This window comes from Herpailurus yagouaroundi, unplaced genomic scaffold, assembly GCF_014898765.1.
Source record: "Herpailurus yagouaroundi ecotype Mexico unplaced genomic scaffold, PumYag 165, whole genome shotgun sequence".
NCBI lineage: Eukaryota > Metazoa > Chordata > Mammalia > Carnivora > Felidae > Herpailurus > Herpailurus yagouaroundi.
Window position 1 is genome coordinate 4,380,875 of NW_024412406.1, and position 27,391 is coordinate 4,408,265.

Here is a 27,391-nt window from a genome sequence, read left to right on the forward strand (position 1 = left end):
TATTCATGATATACTTTTAATTGCCTTTATGTTTATGTATATACAAGGAATGTGCCATAAATTGTAAATAAACATACAAGAGAGCACAAAATAGGAAAGAATGAACATTCACACATTTCGCACGCAGAAGCCACAACAGCGTCATAATGGCCTGGGAGTGTTAACGTGGCTTCCTAAGTGGCTAAATTACACCCCGGAGATTCTCGCTCAGCAGTGTAAGCTGTTAGTGCTTTCAAACATTTTGGGAAATGCATCCATTGCTCCATTCCAAGCTTAATTGGCATAATAAATGTCAATTAAAGCTCTTTTAAGATTTAAACTGTGAAACTGAAGTGAAACTATGTATAGACTCACTTAAGACTTCTCTACGTGAAGTCTCTCCCACAAGAGGCATGGTGTATTTGCATTTACCATGGGGTAGATACGTTCTAACATGGATACACATAGCAAACTTGCTTCATGGAGAAAAGAAAGATACTTTCTCTAGCTATTATCCTCAATGCATCACTCTTACATGGCCTATAAACTGTTATACATTTTTACGCGTACATAGAATTCCGTTTTCTTTCAACAAGTGTATAGAGGGCACCAAGTATGTGCCAGGACTAGAAATACAGGAGTGAACAAGATAGAATGCCCCCTCCCATCAGCATGGAAAGATCCTCTGAGATGCTACCAGGAAGCCTCTTCCCATCCCTCATTCTATGTCTACATGAGATTCTTTGCAACTTTTACCTACAAGCCTTAAAAGACAATTACTCATCCAGTGTAAATATAAAACAAGGTCTTTGTCAACTTCTAAACATTGCAAAAACATGTTTTTTGTGTGTCTAATGTACAGTTCATTAATTTAGATGTCAACAAATTCCACTGTAATTTAAGTAGCCCAAGCTGCCAATTGTTTGATATCATCATCCTCTTCTTCTGCCCTCCTGGAAGATGCTGGAACATAAAATAGATAAAAATTAGTAAGCGGCGACATTCCCACTTTCACCAGAGAAAACAGGTATGAATACAGGTATTAAAAGTTATACATCTATGAAGTAAAAAGTAAGTGTTAAAAGGGATGGACCTGGGTAATTATTTTAGGCAAGTATCTGACTATAGGTAGTTGAGGTGTGCAACAGACCTGCTCGGGATCGATGTGCAGCAGAAGACATGCCTGACGTTCGACTCGGCATTCTAGCCGGCTGTGCGGGGAGGGAGGAAGAAGGCACGTTTGGAAGGTGGATATTTGTCATCTTCTTATTTAATTCTTCCTGCTCCAGTTCTTCAAGTTCTGCCATCAACTCATCCTGAACATAGGAGAAAGAAAGAATTATGAAGTTAACGTTTCAAGAAGTGGGTTTCCTCAAACACAATAATAAGAACATCTGCTACCCAATTGATATGTGAGAACCCAGTGAAACGGAATATTTATTTTAAGACTAAGTCTTTTTTTGCAACACTGAGCAATGATTAAAAACTGAATATTTTGGTTTGTGCAAATTTGTTGTAGTTAATCTTATAATACTTCAGTAAACAGTTATTCAAGTAATTTGTGTTAACTGAATTTATAACTTCCACAGTTTCTAGGAAATTTGCACCTTGCCTGTCATTTTTTCCACTGTATCTTTCCTATTGTAAAAAAGTAAGAATCTGTAAAACTTTAATTGGAGCAAATAAGTACTTCCATCTGGGCTAATGCTTTTGAAAACATAACAACAGGTATAGCAGAGCCATAATGTACAGAAAGTAAAAAGAATCAAAGATACTATGGTGTCTTTGTTAAATTACCAAAGCCAATATAAATCATGCTGTGTGTTTGGGTAAAGAAAACTGCACCTCAAGGTAGGTACACTGTACTTCTTTCTTTTAGCTAAGGTGTCAGAGAATCTGGCTTAATCCTAAACTATTCTCTGTCCTAAGAAGCTTAGAGAGGCAAGACTAGTTTGAGACTTTAACAGCATAAGTCACCTTATAGTAGATATGACTATGGTAGTTCAGATATAACTGGCTCCATAAATACTCAGGTAGAGTCCAATCCCCACTCAGAGAGCTTGAGAGTCAAAACTAAATTTGTCATCATTTGAATTCTGAGGTTGTCACCATCAGAAATGACCTAAGACACTCATGTTTATTTGACCAAAGAGAGTCTTCATTTATTCATTCATTCATCATTGAACAAATTTATTGAGAGCTCACTCATGGCCAGGTATTGAACTCAATGCTGGGGATGCAAAGTTGAATCAACAGTCCCTACATTTAAGAAGTTCATTATTGAATGTGGGAGAAAGATGGGGCGCCTGGGTGGCGCAGTCGGTTGGGCGTCCGACTTCGGCCAGGTCACGATCTCGCGGTCCATGAGTTCGAGCCCCGCGTCGGGCTCTGGGCTGATGGCTCAGAGCCTGGAGCCTGTTTCCGATTCTGTGTCTCCCTCTCTCTCTGCCCCTCCCCCGTTCATGCTCGGTCTCTCTCTGTCCCAAAAATAAATAAACGTTGAAAAAAAAAAAAAAAAAACAACTTTTGAATGTGGGAGAAAGATACATAAATAAATCACCATCTCATATTAAAATGAGAGTAACAATACTACGGGCCAAGACAGGAGGTACTTAAGCCAACCACAACATTTGACCAAGTCAATGTATATCAGATATGCAGCAAGCCTTAATGATTAACCACTGGTAAATCTACCTCATGAAAAGGAAATAAATCATGAAAGTGTATGTCAACAGGCCATGTGAAATAGTATGGTCAGTGTACTTGTGAGCTTTCTGGTTTCCCACAAGCTATATGAATAAAGAGCTTACAGATTGAATACTCTGAGGCCTATTTTTGCTCACAAAACAATTAGGAACAAATATAGTAAACATAGTAATGGCAGAACACACTATTCCACATTGAAGGTGTGCCCAGAATTGTCAATAGCGCTTGAGAGCTATCAACAGTACAAAGAAGATATTGATATTTTCTTTAATAAGTATGATGACAGAATAATCATCTCCTCCATCGTTTACAGCCTTTGAATACCAAACACTCATCCACTGATAAAATAATTTTAGAATTAAGAAACTTCAGAGATAATCTAGCAATCCAGTAATTTTCATTTTATAGATGAGAAAACTAAGGGTCAGAAAAGTGAAGGGGCTTACACAAAGTTTAGTAACAAATGGCAGAACCCACATGTCCTTATGAGCCCAGAGTCCTTTCCACCATATCATAATGCACTCAATAGGTGCTTATTGGGCTAACCAGGGGTAGGCAACCTTTCTTTAACGGGCCAGATAGCAGTATTTTAGGTTTGCTGGCCACATACAGTCTCTGTTGCATAGTCTTCTTTGTTTCTATTGTTACTACTGTTATTTTCTACAGTCCTTCAAACATGTGATATCCTTAGCTCACGTGCCATACAAAAAGACTATGGGAAGGATTTGGCCTGAAAGCCGAAGTTTCTAACCACTCATCTACACCATTTTGGTGGGGGGAGGCATATTTTTTATTTTAACTCCAGTATAATTAACCCACAGTATTATATTAATATCAGATGTACAATATAGTGATTCAACAATTCTATACATTACCCAGTGCTCACCATGATAAGAGTACTCTTCAATCCCTATCACTGTTTCACGCATCCTCTCATCTACCTCCCCTATGGCAACCACCAGTTTGTTTTCTATATTTAAGAGCCTGACTTTTTTGGTCTCTTTTTTTATTTTGTTTGTTTTGTTTCGTAAATTCCACATATGGTGGTCTACGCTATTTTTAAAAGTTGATAACACTCAGTTCTCATTTCCTAGGCCTCCATGGAACCACATCTTACTTAGTAGAAAGTCAGGAAGTCAGATTCTTTCTTATACTAATCAGACAACTGGAAACATTTCAAAACATATACTAGTCCTACTTACGTGTGCTTTGAGTAGAACAATTGAAATTCACAGTGCAGACACCACCATTATAATTATAGTCTCTATTATTGGACTGATTAATCTAAATGGAATGTGTGTGTTAATAATGCCACTCCACACTTATTTTGTTTCATGGCCTGAGTAATAAACAGAGGCAGACTAACCTCTAATTTAACAACTACAGAGCATGATACGTCTGTTCCTTGCAGAGCGACACAGTCTGCTTTGCTTTGCCCAGATGTGCGAGCACTTGATTCCTTGTAATGGTGCTATTTAGGCTTCAACCATTAAAAGTCACTAACTTTACATAATCACATACTGCCTTTCCTTAATAGCTGAAAACTTAATTAGGGGGTGGTTTGCTAGACTATATTAATCTTTCTTTTAAATCAGAGCTACCAACACTTTCATTCCCCCCTTGTAAGAAGCACATCACTAACAAATATCACTTATTCTTTAGTGATGTTTAAGAAAATATTTATGAAAACCCACCTGCTATATATGAGAGGAAGCTATCCTTTTTAGTACCCACAATACTCCATTCTTTACACTGTGTTACCTACCTCATCAAAGTCATCACCAAATCCAGCCCGTTGAGAAAAGGCTTCTGAGATTTCTTGGGCAATATCCTGCTGCTCTGTGATTTCTTGCATCAAATCATCTATTTTGTTCAGATCCCTGGGAAATAATATGTTGTTGAAATATTTTCTTTTCTTTTCTTTTAAATGTTTGTTTATTTATTTTGAGAGAGAGAGAGAGAGAAGATGCGAGCCAGGGAAGGGCAGAGAGAGAGAGGAAGAGAGAGAATCCCAAGCAGGCTCTCTGCTGTCAGGGCAGAGGCCGATGTGGGCCTCAAACTCACGAGCCATAAGATCCTGATCTGAGCTGAAATCAAGAGTCAGATGTTTAACCAACTGAGCCACCCAGGCACCTCTAAATATTTTATAATTTTACTTTAAACTTATGAATTCGGGGGCACCTGGGTGGCTCAGTCAGTTGAGCATCCGACTCTTGATTTTGGCTCAGGTCGTGATCCCAGGTTTGTGAGATCAAGCCCCGCATTGGGCCCACACTGAGTGTGGAGGCTGCTTAAGATTTTCTCTCTCTCTCTCTCTCTCTCTCTCTCTCTCTCTCTGCCCCTCTCCCCCCACTTACACACACACTCTCTCTCTCTCTAAAATAAAAATAATAATAAAATGAATTCAGCTATAATCCCATATGAAAAATGAGTCAGTTTAATGTGAACTCTTAGTTATTTCAGTAAGATAATAAAAATTTCTGGTGATAGCATTTATAAACTTTAAAAACAACTTGCATTTTGTGAAAATTAATAAACCTGCATACACGCATATATTATAAATATTTGATAAATGGCCATTACATTTGGGACTCACTAGAGACTATAACAACATTTGTCGATGCATTTTGAAATTTTGTCTGGTAGAACATATGTTGAATTTAATATATGCTGCCATGTATCAGTTCAGCAGGAAATGGTCCCATGGACCACCAAGGACCACCATGACCAAGATAAGCTGTGGCAACTCTCACCAGTAACTATCCGACAGCAGCCTTTTAGAGAAGCTAAACTCTGGAACTAGAGATCTTCTAGAATGCCTAGTGGCTCTGAGATCCTGACTCCCTGAGAGCTTTCCCATGGCTGCTGATGCCCAGGGAGAATACTAACGAGAGCAGGATGAGGCCTCCGAAGCTCTCAGAAGAATCCTCAACCTCAGCACAGGAATCCAGGTAGCCACAGGCCCACAACGGACAGCTGCTTTGAAGACAGCTTCTGGCACCTGAACCCCACCGGCCTCTAACCACCAGCCTAAGCAGGCAGTGTCTGAAGGCCAGGATCTGAACTGCGTCACTACCATTCTGTCTCTGAATCATTCCTCCAACTCTGAAACTAGGGCAAACTGACTGAACACCAGAGAAGTGACAATTTACCTCATTATTAAGCAAACTGAACACTGAAATTTTGACTCCCAGTGGAATAAATATTGTGCAAGTTTTCCAGACTCTACATATGGGAAGACAAGTATTTTTACATTAAAAAGTTTTCTTTTAGCATCCTCCTATCACCCCTCATTTCCAATTATTATCATTATAACAAATATACAGTGAGCTTATTTATAAAAAGGAGTATGAGAAAGGCACAACTGAAGTTTGGGCCTGAGGTTGAACTTTACTCCAAAGGAATACAGTGGCATACTGCTGCTCAGCTACCTGGAGAGAGAGGCCGTGATTCTGTACTACAGTTTAGACCCAGCTTTACAGCAATGATAGATTTTTGACTCTGACAGTGACTCTAGTGATCTTTCTGAAGCTATCAAAATGACAGCTGATTATCAATGAATTATCAAGGCAAGAAAATGTTAGCAAAGATGTCTTCACTGACCCCAGCCTCCCCCTCTCCCATTTTTCCCATCCACAGACACTTCTCTACATCCTTCAGGCATTTTTGCTCTTATACATCTTTGACCTAGACCTCACTGTCATATCTAATCTCAGGAAAGAATCAGGTCTCAGTCACTGATTTCCCAACGTGAATGTAAAGCAAATTATCACCAGCCCCACTACCACTATGAATATTGGTACTAAGTGCTTACTTTGTGCCAGAAACTATGCTAAGTGCATTGTATCTAGTATCTCATTGAATCTCACAATAACTACATGAGGTAAGTACTATTATGATCTCCAATTTACAGCTAAAGAAATTGAATCAGGGAGAAGCAAAGTAATTTACTCAAGGACAGTTGGCAATGAAACTGGGATTAAATGTAACTCAGCAAATCTAACCTCAAATTCAAGCTCAAAGCTATTATTCTAGGTCAATATTTCTCAAACACTGGTTAGTATCAGAATCACCTGGAGAATGTGGTTAAAAACAAAAAGGCTCAATCCCTACCCTTCTTCAAGGATCCTGGCCATCTGTGTTCTCTTTTGTAGTTTTCTGGGTTTGACAACCACTGGTTCAGTAATTCTAACACTCTCACAGGTGTTGACATTTAGACCTTTTTAAAACAACAGCATGGGGGTGCCTGGGTGGCTCAGTTGGTTAAGCGTCTGACTCTTGGTTTTGGCTCAAGTCATGATCTTAAGGTTTGGTGGGTCCGAGCCCCCCATCGGTCTCTGTGCGTGGAGCCTGCTTAGAATTCTGTCTCCCTCTCTTTCTGCCTCTCCCTCGCTCACACACTTTCTGTCTCTTTCAAAATAAATAAATAAACAACAACAACAAAAAAAACAACTGCTGTGTGAAAGCATTTACATGTGGAGTGTCAGACAATATTGAGGCAACTGGGAAACATTAAGAGCAAAGTGAACATCTTCATTTTTTCATGGTCTTTTTTTTTTTTTTTTTTTTTTTTCCGTACTCTAACTTCTAATCTTTCTCCAAGGGGGCGTTCCATTCCAACATGTCAAAAAGCCTGAAATGAGTAACTCCATTCCTGCCAAAATCATCACATAATTCCAAAGGCTCTTCCCAACATTGAGGGAACTTATGACTTGGAGGGAGACCAAATTCACTCACATGTTTTCATGAACTGCTTTCATCGCTTTTGCCGCAAAGCCCATGTTTCTTAACACCTCGGTGTTGGTGTGTGAGTTTTCCAGGGCTTCTCTCTGGAACTCAATGGTGGAAAGTGTGCCATCAATCTGAGTGAGCTGCTTCTCAAACCTCTTCTTTCTCTTTAGTGCCTGTAATGCAGCTAAATAAGGGAGAAGCCACATTTATCAGCAGAAAGCCCAAGCCACAAACTCAAGAGACATCTGCCCAACACCAACCATAGACTCAGCATTGTCAATACCTACAGACAATGAGGGTGCCAAATAAAGCTGAGAAACACTAACATCTGCCCTTTCAATCACCTGCAACAACTACTACTCATCAAACATCTTGTTATTCTTTTCTTCCAAAGATCTGGCAAGTGTAAGAGGATGAAAAGTCAGTTTTCATATTTCATAAAATATATCACAGCAGTGTTTCTATCAGTATAGAGTTTTAGGGAAAAGATGGATAAAAATATCTTTTATAGATTTTGAAAGTATGATCCTTTATATGTTTTGGGGAGCTATGATAAGTTTCATGGCAAACAGTTGGAATTGTTAGCTTTTTATTGTCATCAAAGTACATAAAAATCCTATTAATTCCCTTATTCTTCTACTTCCCTTAACTCTGGTATACACCAAAAAGAAATTTTTATTTTCCTTCCTTTATGATTATAAAATAATAAAAGTATTTTTCTAGTATGGAAAAAAATGAATAAAAATCATGCAGTAGAAAAACAAAACTTTAGAGGAAGAAAAGAATCTTAATAACTGTCTATTCTAGCCTGATTTCCTTATTTTAAAGATAAACTAATTGAGATCCAGAGAAGTTATGTGACTTTCTTGAAGGTAGATGGTGAGTGGCAGCTGGAACCCAAACCTAGGTTGATGAGCTTCATGTCTTGCTCTAAAATAATTATGAGCTGTCAGCAAGGTATTATTTATATTTAAAATATACACATACAGGGCACCTCGGTGGCTCATCTAACCATGAGCACCCATGAAATCAACACTGCTAGAGTCAAATTCAAGAATTAGTAGCAAGCTGGTGAGAGAAAGAAATGTTACCTTCAGAAAAATATCCAAACACCCTCCCATCAGCTCTTAAACAAAATACCCACTTCATTTGAAATCACAAAAATCACAAAACTTAACGAAGTTTTGACTATGGCACCCTCCCCAAAATAAGACCCTAAAATATGAGCTTTGATAAGCCACTTAGGGAACGTGCAGGAAAAGAGAAGCAGAAGGATGTTAATATAAAGATAATTAAATGGAACTGACAAAAGAACTCAAGTAGCTTTATGGTTTCAGAGCGAAGCATGTAAGTTATTGCCACAGAGATTTTTTAAGAGAAGGCTCTCTTCTAACTCTGTTTTCGTCAATTCATTCTTGTAATCCCAACAGATTTAGTTTGCTTACTCTATGCTTTTTGTTTGGTACACAAAGACTCATAGTCATTATAGTTTGCTAGATTTTACTGGCTATCAGTGTAAAATATTACTGTCTGTCCCATTTAAACCTCTTTGCTCTAAATTCCATTTTGCTTTATATTAATGTTTCAGCTTTCCTTTTGTTACAATTTGCCTGTAATAATTTTGTGGGGACCTATATTTCATAATTGTTTTCTATTTGCTCTTTTTTGGTATACCTATTTCAAATAGCATATACTTGGATACGTAGTTTGTGTGACTGTTTTCAACCATTCATATAGTCTCTTTTAATATAAGATTTTAACTCATGTTTATTTATTGTGATAACTGGTATCTAATATGGTCTTTCTATTATCATCTTTTTTGTGTTTTCTGTTATATTTTTGTTTACTTTTTGCTGTCTTTTCTTTATGTATATTGATCAGTTTTTTTGTTCATTTCCCCCCTTTAATTTGTTAGACCATTATATATACTAAATGTATTCCCCTAAGTATGCTCTTATATTTAAAATATACACATACAGGGCACCTCGGTGGCTCAGTCGATTGAGTGTTTGACTTCAACTCAGGTCATGATCTCGAGGTTCATGGGTTCAAGCCCCACATCTGTCTCTGTGCTGACAGCTTGGAGCCTGCTTCAGATCCTCTGTCTCCCTCTCTCTCTGCCCCTCCCCCACTCATATTTTTTCTCTCTCTCTCTCTCTCTCAAAAAACAAATAAAATTTTAAAAATTTTAAAAAATTAAACTATACACATACAATTAAGTTTTCTATGTTGAAAATTAATCAAAATTTATAATTTATTGTTCCCAAATAAGATTCATTGCTCACCCCAGACCTTCCCATGTTTGATTGAAATAATCTTCAGTTTTATTAGTTATAGATGATTACTGGTTGTTTTACTATCCTTTCAATTTTGAAGGAAACTTAATTCTTAACAATTGCATTAAGTTTGACAGACACAATTTCAACAGTTTACAATAAACTATAGAATTTGCTGGCTTAATTCCTTACTATTGCCTCTTGTATCCTACATCATCCTTTCACGGAGTATTTGTACTTTACTAGAATAAATCTTAAAGGTTTTTTTTTTTTTTCCAGAAAGGTGCATAGATATGAATTCTCTAAATACCTATAGGCTTGAAAACGTCTTCATTTTGTTTCAAACTTGAATAATAGTTTGGATTTTTTATAGAACTCTCAGTTCAAAATATTTCAAAAATTCTGACTATTCCATTGTCATTAGGTAATCAATATTTGAAAAGTTGGATGACAATATTATTTGTATCCCTTTGTAGAAAATTTGTTAGCTTATTTCCTCTTTGGAAATGTTTAAGATTTACTTTCTTACCTTAGAGTTATGAAATTTCACCAGCCTAGGTGTAAGCATGTGCCTTTTTTTTTTTTTTTTTTTTTTTTTGCTTCTCCCAACTAAGCATTCAGTGGGGTTTTTTTTATTCTGAAGAATTAAGTCTTCCTTCAGTTGGGGAAACTATATGCTTAAATTTTTTTTTTTTATACTTCTTTCACCAAACCATTCTCTGTTTTCTCTCTTTTGAAATCTCTATATGATGGATGTGGGATTCCTTGGCTCTATCCTTCAATCTGTTAGTTTATCTCTTTTTGTTCTATGTTCTAGGAGAATTACTTAACTTTATATTCTGGATTACCAATTAGTCTTCAGCTAGATTTATTCTACATTTTACCCTTTTGTTTATTTATTTTTAATTATGCTTTTTAACTTCTAAGAATTTTTTTCTTCTAGCTACTCATTTTTATGGCAGCCCATTCTTGCCTTATAATTCAATAGCCTCTTGAATCTCCCTGAAGATACCAAAACAAGTTTTGTGTTAACATATCTTATTTCCTACATCATCTCTTTTCTCTTGAGTTTGGTTGTTTGCTTATCTTAACCCTTCTCTTTCTTGCAATTATCTTTCACTGAATTTCTTCTGAGTCTGTGTTAAAAGCTCATATTTATAAATGAAAGACTAGAATAGTTAGTATAAATAGCTGGGCCTCTTGTAGTTACATAAGTGTGTTTTCCCGTGAGGCCTCTCTCTTGAAAGGCAAGGCTGCCCAAAGCTCTGCAAAAGAAGTGGGTGTGGTATGCCATCAGGCAAGTTTCCTTCCATGGGAAGGAGCAAGTAGACAGGCTTGACAAAGAAAGGCTTTATTTTAGGTGTGGAACATTGTTCTATATTTCCCTGGTAAGTGGTCATTTTCTTCCCCCATGCCTCCCTGCCCACCGTGGAGGTCCAGGGTTATCAGGCTCTGCTCTGCTTCCCTCTCCAGGTGCAACATCACAATTCAAGACCCTGCTGAACAGTGCTTACATGTCATTCATGAAAGAGTTTTTATTTGTTTAACCTGTCCTTTAGGAAAGAACTAAAACAATTTTTAAAAAATTACCTGGCATACAGACCTTTCTATGATATTACACAATATCACCCTGTACAGAGGCTCATCACATTAATGACCAGAGCTGTGTGAAAGTTTTCCCCCCAAGATGGGGAGAATTACCAGTTGGTGCTCTGTACTAACACTGCATGTGGATCCATTTCTACTTCTACATTTATCACACTGCATTATAATTATTTGTAAAACCTCTTCTACCCCACTTCCACTACACCAGTCATAAGCCCTTTGAAGAAAGATGTAGCATCCTATTCTCCTGTTTCCCCAGTTCCTGGCCCATGGCCAATAAAATACATAACAAAAACTAACTTTGAGTATTTGTTACATGCCAAACTGCTGCTAAGTGCTTTGTGTGAATTATGCCATTAACTCACAAAAACTCCAAGAGTAGGTACTATTATTGACCTACTTTACAGTAGATAAAATGAATGAATATTAAATAAATAAACTTGACAATTTTGTGTACACGGTATAATGACAGCATGGCATAATAGAAAAAGTATGGCCTTCAAGGCCAGAGTGAGACTTCTTCTTCCATGGATACATACGTCTGGGTAACACACTTGCTTTCTTTGAGCTTCAGTTTGCTGTTCTGCAAATTGGGGATATAATCCCCATGATGCTAGGTGATTGTCTTAAGAATTAGGGATAATTTATGGAAAACACCTCATATAGTGCCTATGCAAGGTAGACACTTAGAAATTACATATTATCATTACTAATAGCAATATATATAACATTCATTAATTTATGCAATTGTGTATCTTATTTATGAGACCAATGAGCAAGAAGTTCCCTGGCTTTTTTGCCATAACTCACCATAACCAGAACATAATACTAGAATACATTTAAAAATCTTAGAAATATCAGAAAATCTTAGGAAGCTAAACTTCAAATACACATCTCCACCCAACATACCCAGAAATGGAATGTTCCAAGTATGTCTCCTCCCTATCTTGTTGGGCTGGTTCAGTGTCTATACTTATTTGGAATATAACTGGTATCCATCGGCCCAAAAGCATTTTCCTTTTTTTTTGTTGTTAAGAAAAAATTTAAAGTTCTCTATTAAAAAATGCACTGTGTTTCCTAGTTAGAATTAATTTTAGAATACTTTCTGAAAATAAAAAAAATGCAATTTGATATAAAGGATGAGACTTTGGAGTCACTAGAGTTACATTTTAATACTATCCTACCAATTAATAACTGTGCATAATAACCTTGGTGTGTGACTTAACTCTTAAGTGATGTTCCCTACTTGGGTAATAATAATAGTAACAACAATAATATGTAGATGACAATAGAACATTGTGCACTGGAGTCAAGTTGCCTACTTTCAAACCTAGGCTCCATCTATCCATACCTATGTGACCTATGTGCAACATAAGTTGCTTATTGGAAAATGAAGATATAACTCATTCAGTGGTAAAGGATTAAATGAAATAACATATACAGAGTATTTAGTGCAGTGCCTGACACATCATGAGTGATTACTAAATACAAGGGAGCTTCATAATCGTCATCTCCTTCACAGGATTGTCAGAACCATATGGTGGGAGCCACATGGTATAATGCCCAACTTTGCAAATGGTTGTTGTTAATAATAATGAGTTCTGGCTTGGACACAATTTTAAATGCCTATGTTAACATATGGCTTCTGACCTTCAAAATACTCGGGAAAAAATTTGAAAATTCACTAAGAGTTCAGATCTCAACCTATACTTTAATTCCCATACCACACACTACAGATTGGCCTACACCAGTGTTCTAATCTCAGAGGGACCCAAGCAGGTAATGAAAGTTAAGTGAAGCAGAGAGAGGTTAGGGAGAAAGGCCTTTTTTGTTTTCTCACCTGTGAGAGAGAAAAAGATAGAGGAATATTAGTCTATATGATAAGAAATAGTACAAGAGCGATAATAAATGGCAGTGGACCCTGGCCCCTGCATCAGGGAGCCAACAGCAAGAAGCAGGGACTCTGGTGACCAGCAGAGCATAAACCTTACTGGAAGACACACTGCTGAGCTCCAGTCCACCGTGACCATGCCCAGCCTTCCACAAACTCAAAAGAAGCAAGAAATCTGGATTTGCATGCAAAATCCTCCAAATTTAAAAGCTGATTCACATTTTTCCAAACACCTTGTGTGAGCAAACCCAGTGATTTCTGCATGGCTGGATCTGGCCCCAGGACGCCTGACACTTGCTGTGACTTCTGCCTGGCACGGTACGCTTCTCCCAAACACTAAGACAAGAGGCTTATGTTCCAAATGCCAAGAAGTGTATGTGAGGAGTCTCCCCGTGAGCTTGCACAGGAAATGATGATGCCTCAGACCCACCATGAGTTAGACAGGCTTTGATTTTGTTTTCTAACACATGATTTGGGGAAAAAAACAGCTGCATATTTTTAAAGACATGGAACAAATACTGCAAATTAAACTTTGCTCCTGATTTGGCAAAGAAGGATGTTTTTAGAGCCATGTAATTTAACCGGTATAGAAGGTGCAATTCAATCTTCCAACTCCTGTATGTGCTTTTAAGCAGCTGGTGAAACCTGTATAACATTCTTTCTAAAACAAAGGGATCTACTATATTCCTTTGCAGTGGAGAGACAGCCAGGAGTTTTGTCTCTTCACTTAACAGTGACGTTCCTTCAGCAATGGAGATACAGAACCGTGACCTGTATATTCTGCTGCTGGGAGACACAGCAAGAGTTACTACAGCCCATTCAGGACTGCGGCTGAAATTTAAGAATTACTCACTTGAACCAAAATTCCACTAGCCTTAACAACTTTACTCAACTACTACTTTGCCAGAGGAGGAAGGCTTCCAGTCATCTATGAAAAACAACTAAAAACAGAAAAAAGTTACAGTTTCATTGTTCGTATAATGTACAGGGCATCGTGGTTGTAAAGGTCAGTCTGTTCTTCACTCATTCGGAGTGCACAAATGTGTGCATCGCTAATCCACTAGTTTTCAAAAAAGGAAGAACATTATAGAAACCATCATATCCAGTGACTATAGACAAAACTGTTTGTGAAATATGAAGCTGCATTATGACAGCTCTTCTCTCTACCAGGAATGGATGGTCTTTAGAGAAGGCCTAAAAGACGGGGCTTGGAAGAGAAATCCCAGAGAGTGCTGAAGATATACATGTCCTATCAGATGAAAGGCTAATATCCAAAATCTATTAAGAACTTATCAAACTCAACACCCAAAAAATAAATAATCCAGTTAAGAAATGGGCAGAAGACATGATCAGACACTTCTCCAAAGAAAACATACAAAATGGCTAACAGACACATGAAAAACTGCTCAGCATCACTCATCATCAGGGAAATAGAAATCAAAACACAAAGAAATACCGCCTCACACCTGTCAGAATGGCTACCTAAAATTAATAACTCAGGAAACAACAGGTGTTGGCGAGGATGTAGAGAAAGGGGAACCTTCTTACACTGCTGGTAGGAAGGCAAACTGGTGCAGCCACTCTGGAGAACAGTGTGGAGGTTCCTCCAAAAGTTAAAGATAGAACCAGCAACTGTGCTAATAGTGCGTGTGTCAGAGGGCACACACCCCAATGTTTACCGCAGTGCTATCGACACTAGCCAAACTATGGGAAAAGCCCAAATATCCATCAACTGATGAATGGATAAAGAGGATGTGGAATATATATACAATGGAATATTGCTCGGCAATCAAAAAGCCATTTGCAACAATGTGGAGTGTTGCAATACACTCAGAGAAAGACAAATCAGAGAAAGGCTCCATCAGAGGAAGACAAATATCATATGATTTCACTCATATATGGAATTTAAGAAACAAAGTATATGAACAAAGGGGAAGGGAAGGAAAAATAAAATAACAGAGATGGAAGCAAACCATAAGAAACTCTTAAATATAGAGAACAAACTGAGGATTGCTGGGGGGGGGGGGCCCGTGAGGGAATGGGCTGAATGGGTGATGGGCATTAAGGAAGGCACTTGTTGTGATGAGCACTGGGTGTTGTATATAAGTGATGAATCACTAAACTCTACTCCTGCAACCAATACCACACTATATGTTAACTAACTTGAATGTAAATAAAATCTTGGAAAGAAAAAAAAGAGATACATGTCACACATAATTGGTCATGTCCTCTTTTGCTTTTAACTAGGAAGTATCATAATCATGTTGTTTTATTTGAGAAACTTTAAAGTAAGCCCTGTTCTTACTCACATACAAATCATTTCATTAATTAAATAATACTTTCTATTTATGTCACCTTGTTTTAGTTCTTGAAAAACACAGTCTGAATAAGCATCCTGATAAGTACAAATGGAATAAAAGCAAAATGTTTCTGTTCAAAGTCACAGGTTAGATAGAAAGTAGCTGGGAGAATACTAGAAAATTCCAAGGTTCGTTTGGCCAGGACCGCCCCATTATGAATTTCCCTGGCCTTCTTCAGTTTAAAAAAATATTCTTTGTCCACTCATTTCAGCCGCTCCACAAGTATATACTGTAGATCTACCACACTGCAGGGAAAAGAAATGAGGCTATAATCTCAGAGGATGCAGATATGAAGTGGGCATTCAAACAGCTATTCATCAGTGAACAAGCATTTATTAAACACCCACTATCTTACAGAAATTGTGACCACAGATACTAACATGTGTAAGTTACATTTCAAGTAGCAGAGGAGACATAGAGGGAGAATGACAAGAGACATGTACAAGGTACAGTGGATGCGCAGAGAAATGTACACACTCTCCCTGGAGGGTGAGGTCAGACATCAGAAAGGAGGCGATGTAAATGAAGTCACGGTAACAGTCTACACTTATAATCACCCACACTAGTCAGGAAGGCACACGAATGATAAAGTGTCACACAAAGGATTCCTCCTAGCCCCCAACCTTCTTCCTGATGCAAATCTCCTACTAAACCATGTGAAGTTTCTGGCAGAGATATATTAGAAGCCAGAATCTATAAACCCCAAAATAGAGCAAATCACACCAGCTTGCCACATTAGCTGGGTCTTATAAGCAACCTCCATATTTTCAGAGGTCTCACCAATAGTAAATGTCATCAGGACATAAGCTGACGAAAGGACATTTGCAAGTGGGATACTGCTGTAAGCAAGCCAGTAATGTTGGAATGAATTTTATATAAAAAACAAGAGAAATGGTGATTAATATTATAAAATATAAAAGATTAGAAAGTGGATAATTAGTGCCCTCTTCCATCTCCAGAAAGATAGGAAATGGGCAAAGGATATTAAAGTTATTTTCCAACAGAAATGATGCTACTCTCCTCTTTCTAAAAAGCTCACAGCTTCTTTTGGAGATGAAGCAGTTCTTACCGCCAGGACGTTACACAAGAGATTCTTAAATCTGAGAGTGAAAGGTCATGTCCAAAAAGTGCTATCAGCCTTGAGTTGCCAAAAAAAGGAAGAAATGCTTGCAGAAGACTCATTTTGAATATCCACTGAAATTCTTATTTCTTATAATTAATTGCTTCAGAGGTCAACTGCCAAGCAAGTCGAATTAACCTGCTATTGGAACAACATACCAATGTAGTAATTAAAATGTACTTGATATTCCTTGTAAAAACCCAGTTACTGTTTGACCAGGCAGAATATATAACTAATTGAGTGGATGAGTTTTCTACCTGCCACTAGTATTATTAGTAACCTCACGCACTGGTAACCTCTATGAGCTTGCTATTGCCTAGAATGTAGGGAAAACAGTATGAATATGAAACCAGCAAATATTAAACAGAAAAACTCAGAAATAGCTGATTATGATTAATTCTATAGGATAAGCACATGTACCTATAGATGAAATTCTATATTGCATGTGTATATATGTATACATGTATACAGATATGCATATATCTGTATATACATGTGTACATGTGTGCACAGGTGTTTATATTTACATGTATGTATTTGTGTATGAATATGTGTATGTATATGTATAACATAGTTTACTTGTAGCATATTCCTTGCTCACATGATGTGCCAGTATTTCCTACTACTGTGTCCGTGATTTGCAGGTGCTCCTGAGGACCAACAAACTATATCTGTATAGTGCCTTTCAGCTCTCACTGTCTAGGATTCTATGATCATTCCCTTGGGATCCTAAGATCAACACATCTTGAAAAACATATAGCTCCTATCCTTAAGATCACTATTTCTATTTGAAATTCTTTATGAATAGGTTTACCTTGCAATTGGTGATGAGCTGCACTATTCTTTAACTTTTCAAGTGTAAGTGGGAGAACGATGTTCAACAAAGGAAGATAGTTTACATAAATACAATTTTTCAAATTGCTTACAAAAAGATAAACCAAAGGCTCTTACATATGTGATCTTTAATATGTATAAATTGGTTTAACATAATAATAGCATTTTTTCTTGCTGCGGTGAACAAAGTATAAATTTTAATTAGGATAATATCTTTGTTCAAACTCCAAGGCTATATTCACTTTCACTTACATGTACTAAATATATGGCAACAAATGGTCATGGGGGGCACGCCTGGGTGGCTCAGTCAGTTAAGCAGCTGCCTTCGACTCAGGTCACGATCTCGTGGTTTGTTAGTTCAAGCCCCATGTTGAGCTCTGTGCTGACAGCTCAGAGCCTGGAGCCTGCTTCGGATTCTGTGTCTGCCTCTTTCTGCCCCTCCCCTGCTCACACTCTGTCTCTTTCTCTCTCTCAAAAACGAATAAACACTTAAAAATTTTAAAAACAAAAGACCTTCAAATTAAAAAAAATTGGTCATGGAATTAGCACTGCTCACTGAGAAAGGCCTTTTGAACAATGTAACTGCTAAAGCAAATAAGACACACCTGTAACAGATATGTAGCATATCGCACTGTGTGAAAGAATCAAAGGGATTCAACAGAAATTCATGTTTAAATAGAGAATGAAGTATCAAAAGTGTTCAGTATTTGGTTGCATAATTATATTCCTCTAAATTTATATGAAAGACAAACATAAAAGTATAAACTTTATTTCATAAGCCAGATGGCTAACATTCAATTTTATTTTTTTTAAGTTTTTATTTATTTTATTATTTTTAATATTATTTATTTAGTTATTTATTTTGAGAGAGAGAGAATGCATACCTGACAGTGGGGGAAGGGCAGAGAGAGAGAGAGAGAGAGAGAATCCAAACAGGCTCTGTGCCTGGAGAATAATAATAAAAATGACTATTCCATAATATATAATGCTGCTCCAAGTTCACAAAGGGGGAAAAAATAGATGTAGTTACATAACACAAGGAATGGTACCAATTACCCTACGAGAAGTAGCTACAAACTGGTGATGTTGACATCACCAAACTGTCAACATCTGTGCCATGGATCCTTGAAAGAATCATTCTAGAAGAGAAACACCCTACACTCCAGTTTCTGGGAGATTAGAAAAGAAGACAATGATAACTAGAAGCCAATATGAGCTCCCAAAGATGAAAAATACCAAAGTAATCTCATTGGCTTGTTTTCTTTGGGTGACTAGATGCTGACTCAAGGAAAAACCATAGACCACCCACTAGCCTTCTAACATTATGCACATCAAAATCAACCAGAAAGCCTTGAATATCACAACCCTAAACTTATCCCAGATTTCTTGAAACAGAATCTCCTGATGTGGCATTTTAAAAAGCTCTCCAGATAAATCTGATGAAGCTATCAGTTCATAAATGGGCATTTGTGAAGCAGAGTATATGCATATAGTTTGGTTTCAGGAATAGAACCCACAAGGTATACTGAAGCATCCTTAGGGGAAAGAGAAAAAAATGGAGAAAAAAGATGATATGGGCTAAAAATGTAGATCAGGTCTATTTATAGCTAGATAAATAACTGAATTCATTGAGCGTTGATCTGTCAAATTGGTAATCATGCCTTAGCCCAATATTAGATGAAACATTGTTACTGTAATGCAGAGGTATCCTGGAATGAAATCTTTAGAGGCATGCCATGAGGCTCTGTCCTTGGGCTCTGTCTTATTCAATATATTTTAACAAAGTCTTTGTCAGGGAGGGAAAAAAAAAAAAAAGCCTACTGATCAAATTTGCAACCAGTTCAACTAAAAGAAATAGCTCACATATAAGACAATAAAATTAGAATTTTAAGACTTAATTAAAAATAAGATGATATGTAACAAATAAATGTAAAATACTGAATGCAAGCTTAACACATTGATTTAAATGGGGAGAGGATAAATCTGGCTGGGACTTTTAACTCCGAATCCACTGGGGAGAAGCAACTGATCTACCTATGAAAAAGCATATGCAAACTGAGGCAGTATTAACAGAATAAAGGAGATAAAAAGCCCAGGGCATTCTGCCACTCGTACCTAAGTGTGTGAATAAGGGTGTAGGTCCACTAGGATCCCTGCCAGGGCTCAGAGGGGGGAAGGCAGGTAGTACGAAAGTGAGAAGTTTTAATACCACAACTTCAGTGAATAGGCTCCCAGGGCTGGTTCAGATGTTTTAGTTTCCTCCACCATGGAATGAAAGCCCAGGAGAAGCTCCTGAGGTGGGAGAGAAACTGGGGGTGAAAATGGAGGAAGGGTCACATTTCCATTGATCTATGTTTGCCAGAAGAGAGAAGACCAGTTGACTGGAGAAAAAGACCTGACCCCCATGTGGGTGCTGAATGCCCCAGGAATAAAACTATTTCTTTTCTCTGGTGCCAGAATACACAGGGTATGGTACAAAATATCAAATAATCAGAGGAATGCAGAACACTTTATGATGGTGCTTGGTTGTAATTTGAATATTAGAGAACTCTGAGACCCTTCAAAAGGATTATGGAGTAGTATGCACTTCCCTAAAGAAAACAAATTCAGATGGCGAATGAGGATCTGTCAAAGCTTTGGAAATGTTTCTTCAGCAGTCAACAGGAGGGAGGTAGGTAGAAATTTCTCATCTGGGTCTCGGGGTGATGGAGGAGGAAAGAAGAAACAGGAGGAATGTTGAGGGAAGAAACAGAGTAGAGAATAGAGGCTTCCAGTTTAGCAGCTCATCGAACAATAAACACGTCCTATGTTCCCAAGCTGTAGTCGGCATCAGAATCATTGAGTTATCTGTTCAAAGTTCAGCTTTCTGGGCACTACACTCGACATACTAAATGTGAATTTTGAGGGGGTCCTGGTGAGTCTACATTTTGACAAACATCCTCAAAGAATCCTCACGTAGGTGATCTGAGGGCCACATTTTGAGAAACTCTCTTAAGAAAGGAGGTCACAAGGTAAGTAATATCTCCCAAGGGACCTCCCATCCATCAGGGCCCTGCATTCTGTATCAGTCTCGTATTACGTGAGCCATGCATGCTCTTGCCCTCACTACTTTGGCAAAAAAAGCTGACACACAGCTGACACAGATGTGATTCTTTTTATACAGAAGTCCTTCTGGTGCCTCGTGTCTGAGATTGCAGAATTCAGCTCCATGACAACTATATAATAAAAAGCAAACTCAAGAGCCCCAGGAGGTTCATACACTGGGCCAAACCAGTGGGATCGTGCATGCACCCCAACTCCAAGGAAGACCAAGTCTCAGTCATGACTCTGGAAGCAAATTCATCCTTGGCAATAAACAGTACAGGCTTCAAAGTGCGCTGGCTCACTCAAATAAAAGACTCTCTGCCCTAGGGTCCCATTCACCAAACAGATACCTGATGAAGAGGTAGAATGGCCCCAGAGCCAAGTTTCCCTGGAATCATGTGTAATGATACTGAGGAGGGATTGTGGCCAAATTTGCTCCTTCCTAGTCTCCACCTTTCATCTCTATCTGCCCACTTCCCACAGCCTGAGGCCTGGGGATAATCCCAGACTGGATCCGTATCTCTCCACATAATTATATATTTGAAGTTCCTGCTCAGCTTGGGACAAGGTGAGCAACAGAGCCAGGCTGGGGGGAGAGGAATGAGAGGCACTTAGGGTACAAATTTAAGGGGGCACTCACTCTCAAGGTCACCGTAGACCCGGCCCTGGTTAGCAAACCTCAGCACAGTAAGGGGTGACTGAGGAAGTGACTGAGGAAGGTGAAGTTGAGGAACAGGAGACACAGAGAAATGGCTAATGTCCTCAAATACATGAAAGGTCTTCACATGGCAGATGGAGTAGATTTATTCGAAGTTATTCCAGAAGACAAAATTTGAGGCAGTAAGTAGAACTTAGCAGGAAGCCAATTTCAGCTTTAAAAAAAAAAAAATGCTACTGTTATCACAATGACTGATACTTATAGAGCATTGAATTAAGGACTTTACACAATAATGTCATTTATCCTCACAACCGTGAACATCAATCTTATCCTTGCCATCGATAGACAGGCCTCATAAATGGTGTAAGGTCACACAGTGTCTAAGTGGCAAGGCAGAGCTAGGAATCAAACCCAGGTTTGTCTGCTTTGAAGCCGAACTCCTAACTAAGACACTAAGTTACTCTCTATCAAATGTGTAAAACCTGGATCATGACCTTACATTTAAGCACATTATAACTATGGCCATCTCTTAGGGATATTATTTTCTAAGAGACCTCATAAGGGAGGTTAGAGTAGTGACCCCTCATGGGATGGAGCCCTGCATCAGGCTCTATGCTGACAGCACAGAGCCTGCTTGGGATTCTCTCTCTCTGTACCCCCCCAAAATAAAAAAAAATAAATAAACGTTAAAAAAAAAAAAAAAGAATATCGACCCCTAAAGTGTTCCACCAGACCAGTGTGGCAGGAAGGCGGTTGCAGTATGCTGAGATACGGATTCCTTCAGCTACAGAGGCCATAGCCTGGGGCGTCAAGAGTCCCCAAGCTGTTAGCCCCTGGTTATCCCAGTGAAGCACACAAATACTATCAGTGTCATAGATGTCCATATAGATGCCATCATGTGAAAACAGGAAGCATTCAAGACGAAAGGACCTTGTATTTCTAACTCATTAACATTACTATAGATTTAAGTTACTCATCCTTAAGCAGGCACTTTTAAAAATATTGATGACCGAGCCCCACTCTATTCAATTATATCAGAATCTATGGGTGTGGGACCTGGGCATCAGGGTGACTTAACATTAAAAACTGCTCCAACTGGAGAGTGTGATGCTAAGTGAAACAAGCCATACAGAGAAAGACAGATACCATATGTGTTCACTCTTATGTGGACCCTGAGAAACTTAACAGAAACCAATGGGGGAGGGGAAGGAAAAAAAAAAAAAAAAGGATTGGAAGGAGAAAGAACCAAAAATAAAAAAAGCTTAAAAAACTGAGAACAAACTGAGGGTTGATGGGGGGTGGGAGGGAGGGGAGGGTAGGTGATGGGCATTGAAGAGGGCATCTTTCGGGATGAGCACTGGGTGTTGTATGGAAACCAATTTGACAATAAATTTCATAAAATAAATAAATAAATAAAAACTGCTCCAGATGATAGGGCTCAAAACAGAAAAATTGAGGCACCTGGGTGGCTCAGTTGGGTGAGCGTACAACTCTTGATCTTTTGGTTGGTGGGATTCAGCCCTAAGTGGGGCTCTGTGCTGATAGCATGGAGACTGCTTGGGATTCTCTCTCTCCCTCTCTCTCTGCCCCTCCCCTGCTCAAGCGCTCACACACTCTCTCTCTCTCTCTCTCTCAAAATACATAAATAAACTTTAAAGAAAGAAAATAAAAAAGAATAAAAGTTAGTGGTATGTAAAAAGTTTGCTTTTCCATACAGGAGATTACCAGCTATGAAGCAGGGGTAATCTACATAAGCTACATCAAGTAATCTCAGACCTCCTAAAATTTATTTTTATTTTTATTTTTTTAAGTTTATTTATTTTGAGAGAGGGGTGGGGGGAGAGAGAGAATGAGAGGGATAGGGGCAGAGAGAGAGGTAGAAAGGATTCCAAGCAGGCTCTGTACTGACATAGCACAGAGCCCAATGTGGGGCTCAAACTCACAAATTGTGAGAGCATGACCTGAGTCGAAATAAAGGGTTGGATGCTTAACCATCTGAACCACCCAAGCACCCTCAGACCTAAAATTTCAACCAAATTATAAATCTTGCTCCAAGTGTTCATCTTAAAGATCAACAGGGCCTTGAATATCATGGGTGTTGCGAAAACAATTTGGTAGTGCACATTCAGGTTCTTTTTGGTAGATTATGGTAACTACCAAAGAAGTTTGAGGTGAGAATTAGCTATGCCTGCACAACCTTGGCATAAGATACAGTGAGAGCAAGTTTCAGACTAAATGCTGCATAAACAAACATACACCGCAAGCAGGCAAAAACTCAGGATTCCATGAGTTCAATGAAGTCCCAAGTGTATGTCTCTTCAGGGCCTCCAATATACCTTGTATGAAAGGCTCCCTGAAGGCAGTAACATCCCCTAGTAAGGTGCTGTGCCCTGTGGGAGGTGCGCTCGGGCAGAAATACACGTAATCCAAGGACTTTTTTTTTTTTATGTTATTTATTTATTTATTTATTTATTTATTTATTTATTTATTTATATTTTTGAGACAGGGAGAGGCAGAGCATGAGCAGGGGAGGGGCAGAGAGAGAGGGAGGCACAGAATCCGAAGCAGGCTCCAGGCTCCACACTGTCAGCACAGAGCCCGACGCGGGGCTGGAACCCACGGACTGCAAGATCATGACATGAGCGGAAGCTGGACGCTTAACCGACTGAGCCACCCAGGCGCTCCAACACGTGATCCAAGGACTTGACATGGCACTGATCTGAGATCAAGCCTCAGGTAGCATTCTAAGTTGGTTATACCTCTAGTAGATTCTTATCACCTGTTCTTACAATGGGAAGCAAGGAAGTGTCTCAAACTATTTTATTCAATCCACATATTTAGGATATCTATAATTTCCCCAATGAGATCTCATTTCTAACATTCATTGCGCTAATTTAAAAGTTACTCATTTCACCCATAAAACCCACTTTTGACATTCAGAATGCTGGCAAAACTTCTGTTGTAGAGAAATAGATTACTGAAGAATTTGTAGTCGCTAGGAGTGTGGTTCTTTCTGATACAATGCTAGCTGACCAGCCATGTCTAGAAGTAAAACTTTACTGCACATACATTATATCACTCAGGTTATAATGTAAACTACAGCTCTTATACCACAATATACGGCCCTGTATTATATACAGCCTTGTATAGCACAAGGTCCATTTTGTACTAATTATATTGGTGTGTGAAAATATTTCTTGGTAGCTAATGGAAAACAGAAACTATTGTGTATATGAAGCTATCTGGTTTATTTGGAAGATGCTGATATTGACAGGGTTTCTGATGCAGAGGCCCGTGAATTCTTTCCATAGTTTAGAGTACAGAAGAACTCATGCTAAATCCCGTTTCTACTCTCAGAATCACTGTAAAATCAGGTGTGGGCTAACACCAGTGAAGTTTCCAAGGATAAATGACAAATAATAAGTGAATTTTCAAACCCCAATTGATTATTTGCACATAATACTTGCATCTGTAACTTCTCTGATTTAAGAAAGTTATATTGATGCTCTTAATTAATGTTGTCTTTAATTTTGCGGGTGGGTCTTTATATAGTCAACCTGTAACGCACTTTAGTGCATTACCAATTGTAGACCATTTCTGAAAAAAAAAATCAATAAAACCTATATTATCTTACATTTTTTATCTTCTGAAAGCAAAACCTACATTTTCACCACTTCTTAAGAACAGATGTTCGATTTTTAAGATTTTTAAAACCAGTATTTACTGAGCAACCACTGTAGATAAAGCGATATACAGACCCAAAAGGATGACAGACAGAAAGACATCCCTTGACAGATGTTATGCAAATTTCAGAGTGCACATCAAACTGAAGAGGAAGAGCAGAGAAACAGAACTACCAATGACTTTTTAGCAAGCCATAATGGCATGGTATTCTCTTTAGAAATTGCCATTTAATAGCTTCCCAAAGTATTTTCAGACATAAAGTAAAAATAGAAACCAGCATTTAACTCTAAAACAGGCTATAATGTAGACGAAAGTTATATGCAGTAGCAGAGAAAAATGAAACTTGGCCGTTTTATCGTTGGTAATAAGTGGACACAAATGTATCAGGCACATTTTTATGGGAAGCAGCAGAGTTTTTCAAGGTCAACTCCAGAAGACATTATTCCTTTCCTGCATTAAACAATGGCAGCATCATTCAGGGCTAAGTAAATCTTCCCAAGGCTTTGTTATGACTAAAGAAGCCTGACTTGCGGATACAAGTTCAGGGTTAGGTGGTGGACACAGTTCTGTATTACCGCTTCTGTTTCTGAGGTGGCCATTACAAGACCACTTTCATTTCTAGTGTTACCACACCAAATCACTTCAGCTTCTCCCTGGGCTTTTATATATGTGCTGTTTAGGTCTATTCTCTATAAAGAGAGCAGTACACTGAAGAAACCAATTAACTCTGGACAATAACAAGGGTTCAAGGTGTGACAGGAGCACCAAGAATCATTACTGGTTCAAAGTCCCTTGTGTGGTAAAAACCAGTAATAAGAAATATAATATTTAATTCCCTGCTTTTTTTTTTTTAAAGTAATGTCTCAACTGCACAGCAGCCAACTAAACTTTTCAATGGCTGAGGAGCCAGGTAAACCAGAACATACCAGAAAATACTCCACTAGAGATTTCCATGCAACTTAAAATGTATGATTTGATATTTATAAACACACAGCAGAAAACCTGATATTTGAAGTCTGCAGGGCTGGACTAGGGTAAGTCAGAACAGGAGTAAAATTTAAAGGGTACCAAAAGTTAGTAATCAAGATAAATAATATTTTAATGCAATGTTTTTAAAAATAAAAATCAATACAAAAAATTCATGATGGACAAAACATTACATTTCTAAAAAAAGAATGTTAAATAAAAAAGTGCTTTATAGGACGACATAAGAGCCAGAGGCAAAAAGAAAAAGAAATCAACAATACCAATTGTCTTTATTTAAAATTTTTGATATTTTGTTCATCATGAGGTTTTTGCATTAATTCTGAACTTTTAAAATATTGCATTAAAATACTGTTCATCTTGATTGGAACTATCTAACATTTTGCTATCTAGGATTATGCCTGGCTTAGCTCACTCCAGTTTTGGCCCTGGGGGGGGGGGGGGAATACCAGTTCCTAGAAAGGCTGTGGGAGCAAATCTGGCCTCCTGGGATACAGGTGCTGTGGGCAGATTTTCCCCCAAGGAAAGGGCTGGGGACAGGACAGAAGGGGGACAGCTCACGTCTGCGGCCAGATCCCAAGCCTACCTCGCTTATTCTGCGTGCCGTGCTTCTTGGCCAGGGCGAGTTCTCTCTGGATTCGATTTTCCAGGTACTCTTGTTTCTTGCTCAGCATCTCCTCTGTCTCCCGAAGTCGGGCCAGGGCCTCCTGGGGGCTGGGAGCAGCTCGGCTCTTAGAAGAGCCTCCCCCTTTAAAGAATTTGCCCAACTTGCTCATGGCTGTGGATCTGAGGGGCGAGGGGTCCCGGGAGAGTCTCAGGAGCGCCCGGGGCCGCGCCCGGGGAACAGGTGAGCGAGATCGTCCTCTGGTCTCGGGGGCCCAGAAACTGAAAGGCAGCGCTCCCAGGGAGTCAACAAGCCGTCGGGGGCAGGTGACACACACTCCTGGGCATTTCCTGGCAGCCGGCTGGGCCCCGCCCCTCCGCGCGGTTAGGGCGGGGAGGCCACTGGAGTAGGACGTGGCTGTCCGGTCCGGCGCCGCCCGGCCGTCTGGGAGTTAAGGAAGAGCACAGCAAAGAGTTGAAAAGATTGCCGGGACTGCAACAAAGTTGCCGTTTGATCCACGCTGAGGACACACCTCAGGGGGAAGGACTGCCCCGTTTGTGAATGGCTCCGAGAAAAGCCCTTTTCCAGGGGACTCCAGCGGGGCCTCGAAGTGTGTGATAAGGGCGCTTTACCGACCCAGATTTTTGAAAAGTACTTTATTCCACGTATGTGTTTTTGTTTGTGACTGCTGTGAGCACAGTGTTTCTGTATTCAGATCTCTGACTATTCAGATGTGTTCGTCTAAGTGTATACCGTGTGGGTGTGAGTGTGCAGAGGCACGGGCTTCCAGGACGTTTTTCTGCCACTCGGAGGCAGGTGTGTGGCCAAGCGGCCTCTTCTAGAAGCCACGAGGCTGACTGGGCTTTCCCCTGCAG

At 38.9% G+C, this 27,391-nt stretch overlaps 1 protein-coding gene across 1 annotated transcript; it reads right to left on the reverse strand.

The window, feature by feature from the left end:
* CHMP4C (charged multivesicular body protein 4C) lies at positions 1-26,866 on the reverse strand. The gene is made up of 5 exons (XM_040487499.1): positions 26,499-26,866; positions 7,423-7,600; positions 4,451-4,565; positions 1,130-1,295; positions 1-942 (listed from the first exon to the last, which is right to left on the reverse strand). Exons 1-5 carry the CDS (start codon positions 26,686-26,688, stop codon positions 878-880), a joined length of 714 nt encoding a protein of 237 aa, XP_040343433.1. The 5' UTR covers positions 26,689-26,866; the 3' UTR covers positions 1-877.
* Between the last annotated feature and the right edge of the window lie 525 nt (positions 26,867-27,391).